This window comes from Danio rerio, chromosome 10 (genome assembly GCF_049306965.1).
Source record: "Danio rerio strain Tuebingen ecotype United States chromosome 10, GRCz12tu, whole genome shotgun sequence".
NCBI lineage: Eukaryota > Metazoa > Chordata > Actinopteri > Cypriniformes > Danionidae > Danio > Danio rerio.
The window spans coordinates 17,943,167-17,957,030 of NC_133185.1; the positions used below are offsets into that span (position 1 = coordinate 17,943,167).

Below are 13,864 nucleotides of genomic sequence, written 5' to 3' on the forward strand. Positions count from 1 at the left end.
TAAAACTCTGTGGAGGAAACATGGATAGCATGGTGACGCAATGACTTTAATCGACCTATGTCTATAACATTTAAGACGGGATCATAAAAGAAACATTCAAGAAGCAACTCATGTAAACACCTTAATCATATTATTGTCTTATTCAGATTAAGGCAAATCATTAGATTACTGATAACCATGTAAACATAGTCAAAAGCCCCAACCCTAGAAAAAAGTTCACAATTTTGATGACAGCCATTCAACAGGTTAGTAGTAAGCTGATATAATTTCATAATGGAAAAAGTGCTAACCAACAAATGATCAAGGGAAATATACTAATGTAATTCAAATATATAAAATATGAATTGATGTGTTCTTTAAACTATATTGTTCTATTAAAATTATTTTTTAAAAGATTTGGTCAAATAAAATTTTTTTTTAGAGTCATCCATCATAATTTTGTGACTCAATAGTATCAGAGTATGAATATTCAGAGTATTGTATAAGTGGTTGTTTATTTCATCACAAAATGCTTGAAGACTTTATTTTCAAACATTAACATCTTCATAGTAGCTTGGCCTTCAACAATGAAATTTCTGTGACTCTTAATATGCCTTTCGTTCATTAACTCTGTACAGTAAGGCACCATTACTTAACTAACGTTCATGTAACGAGCTAATGCTAATTGATCTAAGCTAATGTTAATTTCTTAGTTAATGCCAAATAACACAATTAAATCAAAAGTCATACACATAGTTAAGTCATAAACAAAGTCATAAACAAGTTAATAACTAATAAAATTGTTTGTTTTTTTACTTTAACATAACTATAATATAATACTATAAAACAATAGACTATGTATTTTAGGGGTTATCTGTTAACGTCATTTGTTTTGTACCTTAGGTCAATATCGTTAAGATACCATATACTGTGATATAAGCTTCCACAATTAAATCTCAAAAATGTATACCGGCAGAAATCTATATGCAAACACTCCCTCAGTTATTAATGCTCTATTTAGGCTACATTTACATGATGTGAGCAATGATGTGGCTATACATAGAAACATTTTTCCCTTGCAGTTTGAAGTAGTTTCCAGCAGTTGGTGCAAAATAATGCAGAATACACAGAATTCGCCTCAATAGCATGTTCTGTACAAGTTTAAAACATCCCATGAGTAATTTAGAGCAAGTGAAAAAGTTCTTCTTGTCTGGTGTAAACCCAGTATTATATTAATACATGCTTTTCCACCTCACCCTACCCCCCTTCATCCCCTATTTTGCACTACTATTTATTTATCGTCTTACATTTACATAGTACATCTTGTATATAAATCTCTCGTTCTACCTCAGAATTGTTTACTTCACCTCACCCAGATCAGGGTGTACTGCACATAGTATTACATGTTGTGCAGACACTAATGGCAATACATTGTACTGCCTATAGTAAATGCAAAATTTTGCTTGTTGTTGTTTTGGCAAACAAAAGTGTTCTTGGAGCTTCCTATCACTGTAGTCACATTGGAATGTTTTTAGTTTATTTTCTTGGTCTGAACATCTTGGGCCCATTGCTGTCTATGGAGGATGAGGGAGCTCGTTGATTTCATCCAAAATATCTTAATTTGTGTTCTTAAGAAAAACGTAGATCACAGAGAACTAATTAATGACAGAATCTTTCTTTTTGTGTCAAGTAACCCTTTAAAGGGACTTCAGTGATATGGAATTGTAATGCGGTGCCTGAAATTATTTTAGCTGTGTGTTTGTGACTGCATCACTATCTCTGGTCTGCATTACTTTTTCCAACAATTCAACAGCCTGTCGTCAATTATTCCTTAAATAATATATTCATATATGCTTATATTATAGCCTTTCTATATTATATATTTTGCATCATATACACTACCTGACAATGGAATAGGCGAATAGGTAGTGTACACTTTTACAGTATGTGCACTAAGGCAGATGTAAATGAGACTCACCTGCTTTATCATTAAGTGTATTATTTTCTGATTTTCCCACTCGCCAGTTCAAGTATTTGTTCCACTGGTTTGCGTAGCCACACAGATGAGCTTCTTCAAAGTCACACTCTTCAGGGTCACATGGTCAGAGAAAGGAGAAATTAATTTTTTCATGAAAAAAAAAACTAGTTTGCAAGCTTCGTAATGCCAATAACACTTAGGCACAATTCAGAACTGAACCACACAAATCTGGTTTCATTTAAGAGCTTTTCTTCTGCCCCAGGAATGTGCACATGGGCTGGTCCAGAGAAACTGCCATCAAAACATTGTTTAGAAAGAACAACATCAGCCTTCTTTCCTTGGTTAATGAATCTTTTCATGTGGTTTTCTGATTTTGGCATGGCATTATTAGCTTTACAAAGAAACAAACAGACCGAGACAAAAAGAGCACTGACCTATACAGTATCTGTCAGAGATACGAATCTCAAAGATGGACACGCTGCTGCCCTCTTCTGCTCCCAGTCTGCCTTCAATGACAATCTACAGATGGGAAGCAAACACATGATTAGATTCACATGATAATATGACACCATTGTATGAGTCAATGTTTAAGGCTAGGCAAAAAAAAGACTTTGATTATTTGTGATTGATTCAAAAACTTTTTTTTTGAAGTGCTGGGTTCCACACAATCCCTTCATGTCGTCCCAACGCAAATCGATTAAAGGACACCTATGATGGAAATAAACTTTTGTAAGCTGTTTGGACAGAACTATGTGTATGTATACTGTGTCCACTGTCACATTGGAGTGATATAAACTCAACAATTCACTTTTTTAAAATTTCTTGACGTTAAAATAGGACCCAAATCCCAGTGATTCCAAGGCCCACCGCAACATGACGAAGGACTGCGGTCTTCCCAGCCCACCGAATTGATTGACAGGTGCCATGTTTCTATAATAACATGTATACACAGAACATTTTTAGGAAATAAACTGGGTCTAAATTATTTGTTACAACTCTATGTGCAGTTTTATAAGTTCAAAACGTTTTTAAAACAGAGCATGTTTGTAATACAGTAAAATCGCCATCTCGCTATCTTAATGATGAGACTCATCATTTCAGAAAGGCTTGAATAAACTCTACCACAAATGCATCAAATAAATTTACTTGGTGTTTTTTGATTAATGAGCTGTATTTCAGCTTCATCCAAGTCTGTCTCTGTCACTGACTGCTGTTTATCTGACACAACACATGATGAGAAGCAGAGACACACATGGGAATGGTGGGCGGGGAGATGCAGCTCATTTGCATTTAAAGCCACAGGTTACTAAAACAGCTACACTGTACTTGGACACCAAAATGGGCAGATTCTGAAGGCTATAATAATTAATCTGATGGGTGTCATGAGTGAGACACTCGCTTTGCCTCCTTCATACCACCAGATGGAGCACTCACCCGAATACTGACACATACAGTCTAACATTACCCATCAGCCCACTTATCTGGAACTGATTTCAACCTATCCCACACACCATATGTACACTCCTCACTGATCAGTCCATGCCAACACTTGTTTTGCTCAACAAACATTTCTAATAGTTTTTTCCTGGATTGATTTCCTTGTTATTTACCCATGCCCCATTTCATTCTCTGATTGTTTGCCGCCTGCCTCTTGAACTTAGCTGCCTTTTGGACTGCTAGCTGCCTGCCTCAACATTAGCCTGCTTTCTAATCTCTGACTATTAGCCACCTGCCTTGACCTTAGCCTGCCTCTTATACTTGTTTGCTGCTTCCTGTCAGTAAAGCTGCAGATGGATCTAAATCTTTGTTGCAATAGGTATTTTGAGCTGAAACTTTACAGACAAATTCTGGAGACACCAAAGGCTTATCTTGCAAAAGGGGTAAAATAGGTACCCTTTAAGTTAACAAAGTGGTTTTTATAGTTCTAAGTTGATTAAACATAACACAATTGAGCTGTCCCCCAAAAAACCCAAACCAACAGAGGTGGCTTGGGCATCTGTTTTGGATGCCTCCAGGACGCCTACCTAGGGAGGTGTTCCAGGCAAGTTCCACCGGGAGGAGGCCTCGGGGAAGACCCAGGACACGCTGGAGGGACTATGTCTTGGAGGAGCTAGAAGAAGTGTCTGAAGACAGGAAAGTCTGGGGTTCTCTACTAAGACTGCCCGCAACCTGGCCCCGGATAAGCAAATGAAAATGATGATGATGATGATCTTTAGGCCACTAATTGTCACAATCACCAGTAATCTAATACTTACAGAGTGCTGCTAAACTCACAGATTGCTGGAGAACTACAAATCTGCCAGCAAAAGAACTACAAGATCCAGTCATGCAACACACACACACCTGCTCCAAGTCTCCACTGATTAGACTCACACAGCTGAAGCAGTTCATGGACTGATTACTGGACTATTTTATACACCACACAAACACACAGAAGTTGCTAAGTCTTGTTAAACTGTATTGTGAACATACAAGGTGTTTTTCCTTACCTTGTCTTGCCATGTTTTTGACCCTCGCCTTGTTTTGTTTGCTTATTGCTGTATGCTGCCTGCCTTCTGACCATCTGCCTGTTTACTGACCACGACTATGGATTGCCCGTATACATCTGTTTGCTCCCATGTTGACAGTTGCTTGCCTGACCATCCTGCTAATAAACCCTGCGTTTGGATCCGCAATCCCAGTTGTCAGCGTCTACTTCACATTACACTAATAACATTGAGCTTAGCATTTTAAAAAATAATTAAATTAGTATCCAAACAAAATGAAACTTAATTTCTAAAGAGGATAAATATATTAACAAACTGTGAAAAAATATACTGTTAAACTGTTAAACACCATTAAAAAATGTATATTAAAAAGAATACGAGGGCTAATCATTTTGCCTTCAACTGTATAATAGTTCTTATTTTTTGCTCAGTAAAATGCTTAACAAGATGACAAATTCTAATGTATCGGGAAAATACATTAAACAAGAAAATACACTTGTTTTTGATGCTCAAAACCATCTTTTCCTGTTCAATCCACATGCATCAGCAAATCAACTCACCTTGAATGCTTCATTAGAGTTGTGTAGGTCAATGCTGGCGATCCTCCAGCTGTCAGATGAGCTTTGGGTCGACCAGAGTACCCGATCGAAGCTCTCCCCATCAGTGCGTCTCTGCACCTGCAGGGAGGCGCCTCCTGTGACCTGATAGACCATCCTGAAACAGCTCCAGTCCTGCTGATCCACATCTGGACCCAGAAGAACCGCCTTCCTCTGGTCCTCCTGGACCTGCTCTTCGACTGTTATGAAATGTCCTGAGCAAGCAGAAGGAAAACAAAATTCATGGCAAGACTTTGTGTGTACATCTGGGAAGGAAAAGTGTTTTTTTTCCAGTGACCACTTATTCACAACAATGTAACAATTGTTGGAATATACAAAGTGATAAATGCATGTTCATTAGTTGGATTTTAAAGGAAAATAATTGTTAGTAATCAAGGATCATCTCTTATAAAACTAATTTAAATAAATAAACTTAATTAATTAACATCAATACAAGATAATATATACAGTACCTGACAAGTCTTTTTGCCTAAGTTTTAGGAATAACAAATAATAACTTGACTTCTGGTTGATCATTTGGCATCAGAAGTGGCTTATATGAAAGGTAAAGGCCTCTTGATTACGATTTTACCAAAGTAAAATATGATCATGCTTTTTAAAAAATCTTATAATTAGGACAGTAAGATCTAACTTTGGTTAGATAAAAAGTCTCGTCGCTAAACAGAAATAATGTACAGTATAAAATATAGAGTCATAGTGCAGAGGAAAAATAATTAATAATGTCTATGACTCCCATCTGCTATGACTCAAATTACTTATTAATAAAGTCATCTAGAATGGCAAAGAAAGCGTTCTTGGTGGATTCCTAGAGTTCATCAAGATTCTTTGGATTCATCTTCAATGCTTCCTTCATCTAACCTCAGACATGCTCAATAAGTTTCATGTCTGGTGACTGGGCAGGCCAATCCTGGAGCACCTTGACCTTCATTGCTCATTCCTCCTGTGGTTTGTAATGTAATGGGCAGCACAAATGTCTTGATACCTCAGGCTGTCGATGTTGCCATCCACTCTGCATATATATATACACACGCATGCACGTATTTCTTTTTTAAATATTTTTCAAATGATGTTTAACAGAGCAAGGACATTTTCACAGTATGTCTGATAATATTTTTTCATCTGGATAATGTCTTATTTGTTTTATTTCGGCTAGAATAAAAGCAGTTTTTAATTTTTTAAGAACAATTTTAAGGATAAAATTATTAGTCCCTTTAAGCTATATTATTTTTCGATAGCCTACAGAGCAAACTATCATTATACAGTAACTTGCCTAATTCCCTTTAAATCATTTTATTTTTCAAAGGCTTGTGTTTGACCATACGGCTTATGTAACTGTGTTGTTTTCAGTGACAGACCACAAAACGTTCAGTGACAGATTTACAAACTAATGTTTCAATGTAAAAATAATAAACACATGTTCATTTGTCTACATGTGCTTTCAGCCTGTCAGGCATCTCTACCTTTTGGGCTTTGACTCCACATTTGTATTCAAGCTTTGCATTTCTCGTTAATTTCCTGTGTTGTTTAGACACTATCAAAAGCAAATGATCCAGTGGGCTTGTGGAATTGCATTTCATGCCACGTGTAAACACAAAAACGAATTACCAGTCCAATAATGTGCTATTTCACCATCTCCAGATGCAGTAAATATTGAGGTCATGGCCTCCAGATGTGGGTCTCTCTAAACACGGTTTCCTCACTTTTCGGAGATTCCAGTGCGTGAACTAAAATCAATGCCTGGATTGTTCACACTTCATATCCTCCTGAGCTACATAACAGTTTCAAAAATGTGGTGAACTCAATCTTATGTGAAGCTTTGGCAAATACAAGCCTAAAAGTAGGGATGCACCAATGCATCGTCCACCAATATTACTTTTTGACTGAAATTGGATTAAGTTAGTTGATAACAGTTTATTTTGCTGGTCCATTTGACTATTAGTAGACTGTCTGCTTAATATCTGTTGATACTGCTCCTTCAGACATTTAACTGAGTATAAGAAACTTTGCAAGTACATGTCAACTTTCACTAACCCTAACCCCAACCCCAACCTAACAGTCTATAATCTAACGAGAACTGGTAGTTATAATCTAACGAGAACTGGTTGGCATGTAGATGCACTGTAACTTAAATTCATCGGACAGTAAAAATAAAGTGTGACCTTTTAAATTTAATAATTAACACATTAAAGGCAGATACTGATGGGTTAATGAGATAAGCTGCACGTCTTTTGAATAATCAAGCAACAGAATGTCAGATGTGCTTTGGGAAAACAGCAACTGATAAGCATCATGCTCAAGTGCTGTCACAAAACCTTTGTGTTAGTTTGGGCTAAATGTTTTGGAAAATAAAAGAAACTGACTGTATTTCTGGAGCAGCAAAATTTATAATTTACATATTGCTGAGCAACAGCATTGGTTTATTTGTTAAGTTTATCATTTATTGTTAAGTTCATAATATCTCTATGTAGCAGAGGCCAGCTAGTGAAGACGCTAGACAAAAATGCTAGAGGCCATGGTCCCATGTGGAAGGTCACCGTTTCAATGCCAGCTTGGAGCAGGTTGGGTGGAGTAGGTCCGGCAGGGTTACGTTGGTGCAGTGAGTGTAGCAGAGGCCAGCTGGTGAAGTACTGTGCAGGTAAACCTCACTCTTCTGACCTCTAAAAGGAGCTCTAGCGACCGACGTTAGAAGCCTTGATCTTGAGTCTTCTTGGTAGAGCAACTAACTCCCATGTGGAAGGTCGCCGCTGGGATCCCAGCTAGGAGCGGGTTGGGTGGAATAGGACCGGTGGGGTTCCATTCATCCATCCTCATTCATTTTCTTTTCGGCTTAGTCCCTTTATTAATCTGGGGTCACCACAGAGGAATGAACCGGCAACTTATTCAGTATTTGTTTTATGCAGGGGCGAGGCAGTGGCGCAGTAGGTAGTGCTGTCGCCTCACAGCAAGAAGGTCGCTGGGTTGCTGGTTCGAACCTCGGTTCAGTTGGCGTTTCTGTGTGGAGTTTGCATGTTCTCCCTGCCTTCGCGTGGGTTTCCTCCGGGTGCTCCGGTTTCCCCCACAGTCCAAAGACATGCGGTACAGGTGAATTGGGTAGGCTAAATTGTTTGTAGTGTATGAGTGTGTGTGTGAATGTGTGTGTGGATGTGTGTGTGGATGTTACCCAGAGATGGGTTGCGGCTGGAAGGGCATAAAAAAGCCCTAAAAAAGGGCTGCGTAAAAAAGTTGCTGGATAAGTTGGCGGTTCATTCCGCTGTGGTGACCCCGGATTAATAAAGGGACTAAGCCGACAAGAAAATTAATGAATGAATTAAATTAGACAATATTTAATTTTTGAGACAGCATTATTGTTTTATGTTTAATCCAGTTAAATTTCGGACACCAATTAAGTTAACCAAATCAGTTTACATTAGGACAATATGAAGGAATAGTGTGGAATCCAACATTTTTTACGTTGTACCATAACCTTCTCCCCTCCTTCGAAATGACCTTTCTTCCCTTCTGGTCTCATCACGTGTATAATTTTGTTAGCAAGGCTCATCTTCCTGCAGTCCAATCAGTCCCCAATGGACAAAGTCATGCACAACTCTACATTTCTTTTTCATTTCAAGAATGTATCAATTGGATGTCTCAGTGTGGGGGAAAAAATGACAATCTTAACTTGTTTCGTGATGACTTCTAATTGATCCAATTCATGTTCCGTAAAACTAATTCAATGGAGAAAAACACTAGCTAGACCAGGGGTATCCAAACTCGGTCCTGGAGGGTCGGTGTCCTGCTGTGTTTAGCTCCAACTTGCTTCAACACACCTCCCAGGAAGCTTATAGTACAGTGGTCACCACACTTGTTCCTGGAGGGCCGGCGTCCTGCAGATTTTAGCTCCAACCCTAATCAAACACACCAGAACAAGCTAATCAAGGTCTTACTAGGTATACTTGAAACACCCAGGCAGGTGTGTTGGGGCAAGTTGGAGCTAAACCCTGCAGGGTCCCTGGCCCTCCAGGATCGAGATTGGTGACCCCTGTTCTAGTATATCTAGTACAGGGGTGGCCAACCCTGTTCCTGGAGAGCCACCTTTCTGCAGATTTCAGTTGCAACCCATATCAAACACGCCTGCCTGTAATTATCACGTGGTGTTCAGGCCCTAAATAATTGATTCAGGTGTGTTTGATATGGGTAGCAACTGAAATCTCCAGAAACAGGGTTAACCACCCCAGATCTAGTAAAAGTTTGACTAGCTAGTTCAGGTGTGCTTAATTAGGGTTGGAGCTAAACTCTCCTGGACACCGGCCCTCCAGGACCCAGTTTGGACACCCCTAAGCTGGACACTCCTTTGGACTTTCCCCCAAAAAATCCTGTTGGTGCATCGCTACTTAAAAGTAACCTAGAAGCTGAAAGATTCGGTAATCCTTTACTTGTTCCAACCCTGTTTTTCTTTTCATGAATACAAAAAGAAATTTTAAATAAAAGCTAAAAATATGTAACTATTGACTTCCATAGCATGTGTTTGATTTCCTGCTAACAAAGTCAATGCTTACAGGTTGAGCTTTCTTTAAACTATCTTCTTTTATTTTCAACAATAAAAGTAAGAGACTCACATAAAGGTTTGTAACAGATTTACGGTGGAGTAAATAGTAAACATTAATTGTCCCTTTAACGCAGCACTAAACCATTTAAAATGCACTGTACTTCAAAAACTCACCGGAAGGGTTGAGAGTCCAGCTGAGAAAGCTCGGGTCAGACATATAGTCACATATGCTCTCCTGAAAGCTGCAGGAGCCTGGCAAAAGCTCAGCTTGAGTTGTCACTGTGAGAAAACAGCAAAAACATCACCCTTATACATGCAGAATGAAGAATACAGACAACTTATCCACAATAAGCCCTCACCAATCAAACTCAGAAGACAGAAAGACAGCATCTTCCCTCCTGTGTTTAGTCCTGCAAGGTGTAGGTAAAATAAAACCTGCTTCAGCATGAGAGAACTAGAGATTCAGACCTCCTTCTCTCATCTTGTCCTTCTTTCAAGCTGGCAGCGTTTAAACGAAGCTCAGATGCGATCCTTCTGTCTGGCTGCTGGAGGAAAAAAAAGGGAGGGAGGAAGGAAAAGGGCTTCAGTAATGATGACCAGATTCAGAGTTACCTTTTAAAATCTGACCACTTCACCTCATCTCACTTTCATATAGCACATGCATATCTGCTCCATCAAGTAGATATTGAGGTCAGATCAAAATGGAGCGTGTCTTTGTCTTCTTTCTTTAAATTTGTGAGGAGCATCTTGAAATCAGACAGTCGTTTGTAAAGTATTTCCACTATGGTACTGTGCCATCTGGAGCCCCGAAATAGCTCTGTCTTCTTGTTTTATTCAGGCGGTAATCCAGTAAGGACTGTGTGTTCTAGTTAAGACACATTTGTTGATGGTATGAGCACATCTGCATTGTACTCAAGCACTTATAAGACAGACATTCTGTCAGCTTTGACATCAGAAATGACTATATAATAATATATCAAAACACTGTCCTTTCAGCTGCCTTATTTCCAGTGGTAATAGTTTCAATGTTTTTCAAAAGTGCATTCATTTGGCTGTACTGTCAAAATAAAGAGTCTTTACACACTCAGAAGAAATAAAGGTACACAATCTGTCACTGGGGTAGTACCTTTTCAAAAGATACAAAATTGTACCATACAGATGGATATTTGTACCTTATTGGTGTACTTTTGTACCTTTGAGGTACTATGAGTTATACTTGTTAGGTATTGATATGTACATAGTCATGGTGCAGCCTACACACTCCTAAAGACCTTTTTATCTTTCTATTTTGCCATTTTGAAAATGATTAAATCCATATTTTTTTCACTGAACATCAGAGAGCTAGCCTTTAGTGATGCGATAAACTAAAATAAGTTTATAAAACACACTTAATAACATACTTTACTTAGACAATGTGATAATGTGTCCTTAATATTATGTCAAAAGAAGCAGAAAAGACAAGAAAAAAAAGGACTGAAACATCAGTTGGACATTCGTAAGGAAATCCTGAGTGGAACAAATTGCAGGTATTGGAATTCATTATTGTTGTAAGAAAACCAGCAACGTAAATAGTTTATATAATTGCAAGACATGGTTTACCTATTAATAAATAGATTATACTGCTCTTTCTTCAACCCTGAAATCACGCAGATGCCCACTGGCCATCAGTGGTGGAAAGAATACTGAAAAATCATACTCAAGTAAAAGTAACATTACCCAAAAATGAATAGTGTAAAAGTATCTGCAGTAAACATTACTCTAAGTATGAGCAAAAAAAGTACTCGAGAGTAGTGAGTAGTGAGTATTACACTGCAAAAAGCTGATGGGTTTACATGTAATTTGTGGATGCGTAACAAGTCACAAGACGTTAATAATAGGTTTGATTTAGGTTGTGATGTCTAAATACAACATTATTTTAATGTCCAATAATGTCATCAAATGGCGTTGATATTTGCTTGATTTGAGGTTGTGTTGGAAAGTGGCCAAAATCCAACGTCGAGCCAACATCTTAAACCAACATCATATAGACATAAACACTGACATTTCTTGGTCAAGTATGGCAACCAAAATCCAACATCTGATAGACATCATAGTGGTAATGTCTACACCACGTCAAGCTGTAACATTATCAGACGTTGATATTTCATTGATTTTAGGTTGGACATTGACTTTAGCCTGACATCAAGTTCTGACGTCAACATGATTTTCATTTCCAAAAAAAATGCAACGTCCATGACATTAGGGTACAGCGTCAGTCTTGTGTCATGTTGACGTCTTGTGCCTGTTGGGTGTTTAAGGCCATTTCCGTCACCACACAGTAAACATCTGTCATCTTCTCATCATTGACATGGATCTAAACAGTCCCTCGTTCATTGCATGTAAAGATTTTGGACATCTTTTTTGGACATTTTTATTGCTTCTAAACAGCTTGCAGCAATTATAAAGCACCCATGTCTTGAGGTAGTTTATTATGATGCGATTTTCCTTCTAAGTGCAGTTTGATTGGACTGGAATCACAGTACTGATTTTTCTTATTCCTATATACAAGAAAAAATAAAGTAATAACTACAGGTTAAAGGAAAGTAGTGGAGTAAAAGTACCAATACAGCACTAAAAATGTACTCAAGGCAAAGTAAAAGTACACATTTTTAAAACTACTTAGTAAATTACAAATTCCTGAGAAAAAAAACTGCTCAATTACAGTAATTTGAGTATTTTTAATTAATTACTTTACACCACTGCTGGCCATTGGTTTAAAGGGACAGTTTCAATTTATATTTTGATTTATATTTGGCTTTTGAAGCCAATATCCAAGTGACTGAAACTGCAGTTCATTGACTGGCCACTTGAGACTGGCTCCAAATGGGAGTCAATCCCAGAGACTCTGCATGCTAACATTGCCAACTTTACAGCAGATTTTTGGTCGCCTCACTGCAAGAAGGTCATTGGTTCAAGTTCCGGCTGGATCAGTTGGCATTTATGTGGTGTTTGCATGTTCTCCCTGTGTTTGTGTGGGTTTCCTTAAGGTTTCCCCTACTGTCCAAAGACATGTTCTATAGGTGAATTGAATAAACTAAATTGGCCGTAGTGTGTGAATGAGTGTGTTTTGATGTTTCCTAGTACTAGGCTGCAGCTGGAGGGGCATCGGCTGTGTAAAACATATGCTGGATAAGTTGGTGGTCCATTCCACTGTGGCAACTTCTGATGAATAAAGGGACTAAGCAGAAAAGAAAATGAATAAATTCTGCATAAATAATAACTTAATGCATTTAATGCATACAACCTGTATATAAATGTTGATAGTACATTCATCTGTAAATATCACATTAGTTTTCTATAACTGCACTTTATAACTTATACCTGTATCCTGCACTCGCTGCTATTGCACTGCTGGTTAGACCTAAACTTTATTGCATTGTACTTGTACATGTGTAATGACAATAAAGTTGAATCTAATCTAAATCTAATCTTAATGAAACGTTTCACCCTAAGAAAAAAACAATCAAATAAAAATGCAACTATAGTTGCACCCACAACCCCGCCTCTATACCCAGAAATGGTGTGCAGTTGGCACGATGACAGTGACAAGATATTGTTGACTGTGGCTCTGCCTACTTGTAGCTTCATCCGCTCTCATCAGAAATCTGAGTGATGTCACTGGCACATCCATTTTATTTTAAATGCTTTTTCTACAGTAAACCATTAAATATCTTAAAGAGAATTAACCATGGTTTTATAAAAAAAATAAACAAACAAAATGTCATTAAACCATGGTGACCAACATTGCCATGTCATATATGTGGTTATAATAATGCAAGTCAATGGCAGTATATATTCCACAATGAAAACATTCCTAAAAGCAGACTTGAAATTTAAGTTTACATTGAAAATCACGCAGCACAGCATGACTGAGTTCAGTCTGTCTGCCACATGATAAACAGTTCATTTCAGTATATTAAAGGAATGTATACAGTTTATTGCCACAACCAGTACAAACCAACACAGATATAAATGACATCTAAAATATATATTCCCATAGAAATCAATATATTAATTGTAAATAATTGGGTTTTTATTAAATTTTTGATAACACAGACAAATCATTGGTATGCAAATTGGTCTATAAATTTAAAAACACTTTCAAAAGTAATTTTTGTAGTCAGTAGATATTAAGAAAGACTATGTAACAGCAACCTTGGTATTATTTAAGCCAGAGATGCCCAAACTAGGGCTTACGGACCAAAGCTGGCCCATGTTAACATTTGATTTGGCCCACCAT

The 13,864-nt window shown here is 37.8% G+C and overlaps 1 protein-coding gene and 1 long non-coding RNA gene across 32 annotated transcripts in view; one reads left to right on the plus strand and one right to left on the minus strand.

Annotated features, from left to right (window-relative positions):
* Positions 1-13,864, minus strand: part of mamdc2b (MAM domain containing 2b) — a 54,203-nt gene that overhangs the window by 13,904 nt on the left and 26,435 nt on the right. For 8 of the 31 annotated variants that reach the window (XM_073914498.1, XM_073914506.1, XM_073914510.1 and 5 more), the window contains 5 exons: positions 9,945-10,130; positions 9,760-9,864; positions 5,004-5,254; positions 2,392-2,476; positions 1,958-2,065 (listed from right to left, as the gene is read on the minus strand). In XM_073914498.1, coding sequence (XP_073770599.1) covers positions 1,958-2,065; positions 2,392-2,476; positions 5,004-5,254; positions 9,760-9,864; positions 9,945-10,032 — 637 coding nt within the window. In that variant the 5' untranslated portion in view covers positions 10,033-10,130. Of the gene's footprint in view, positions 1-1,957; positions 2,066-2,391; positions 2,666-2,765; positions 2,888-3,103; positions 3,176-3,981; positions 4,615-5,003; positions 5,255-9,759; positions 9,865-9,944; positions 10,131-10,220; positions 10,451-13,864 lie in introns of those variants that run through there. The other 23 variants (XM_073914517.1, XM_073914502.1, XM_073914509.1 and 20 more) reach the window with 16 other exon arrangements.
* On the plus strand, positions 6,121-8,387 carry LOC141376327 (uncharacterized). The gene is made up of 2 exons (XR_012386182.1): positions 6,121-7,909; positions 8,336-8,387. It is a non-coding gene; the product is annotated as an uncharacterized lncRNA (long non-coding RNA).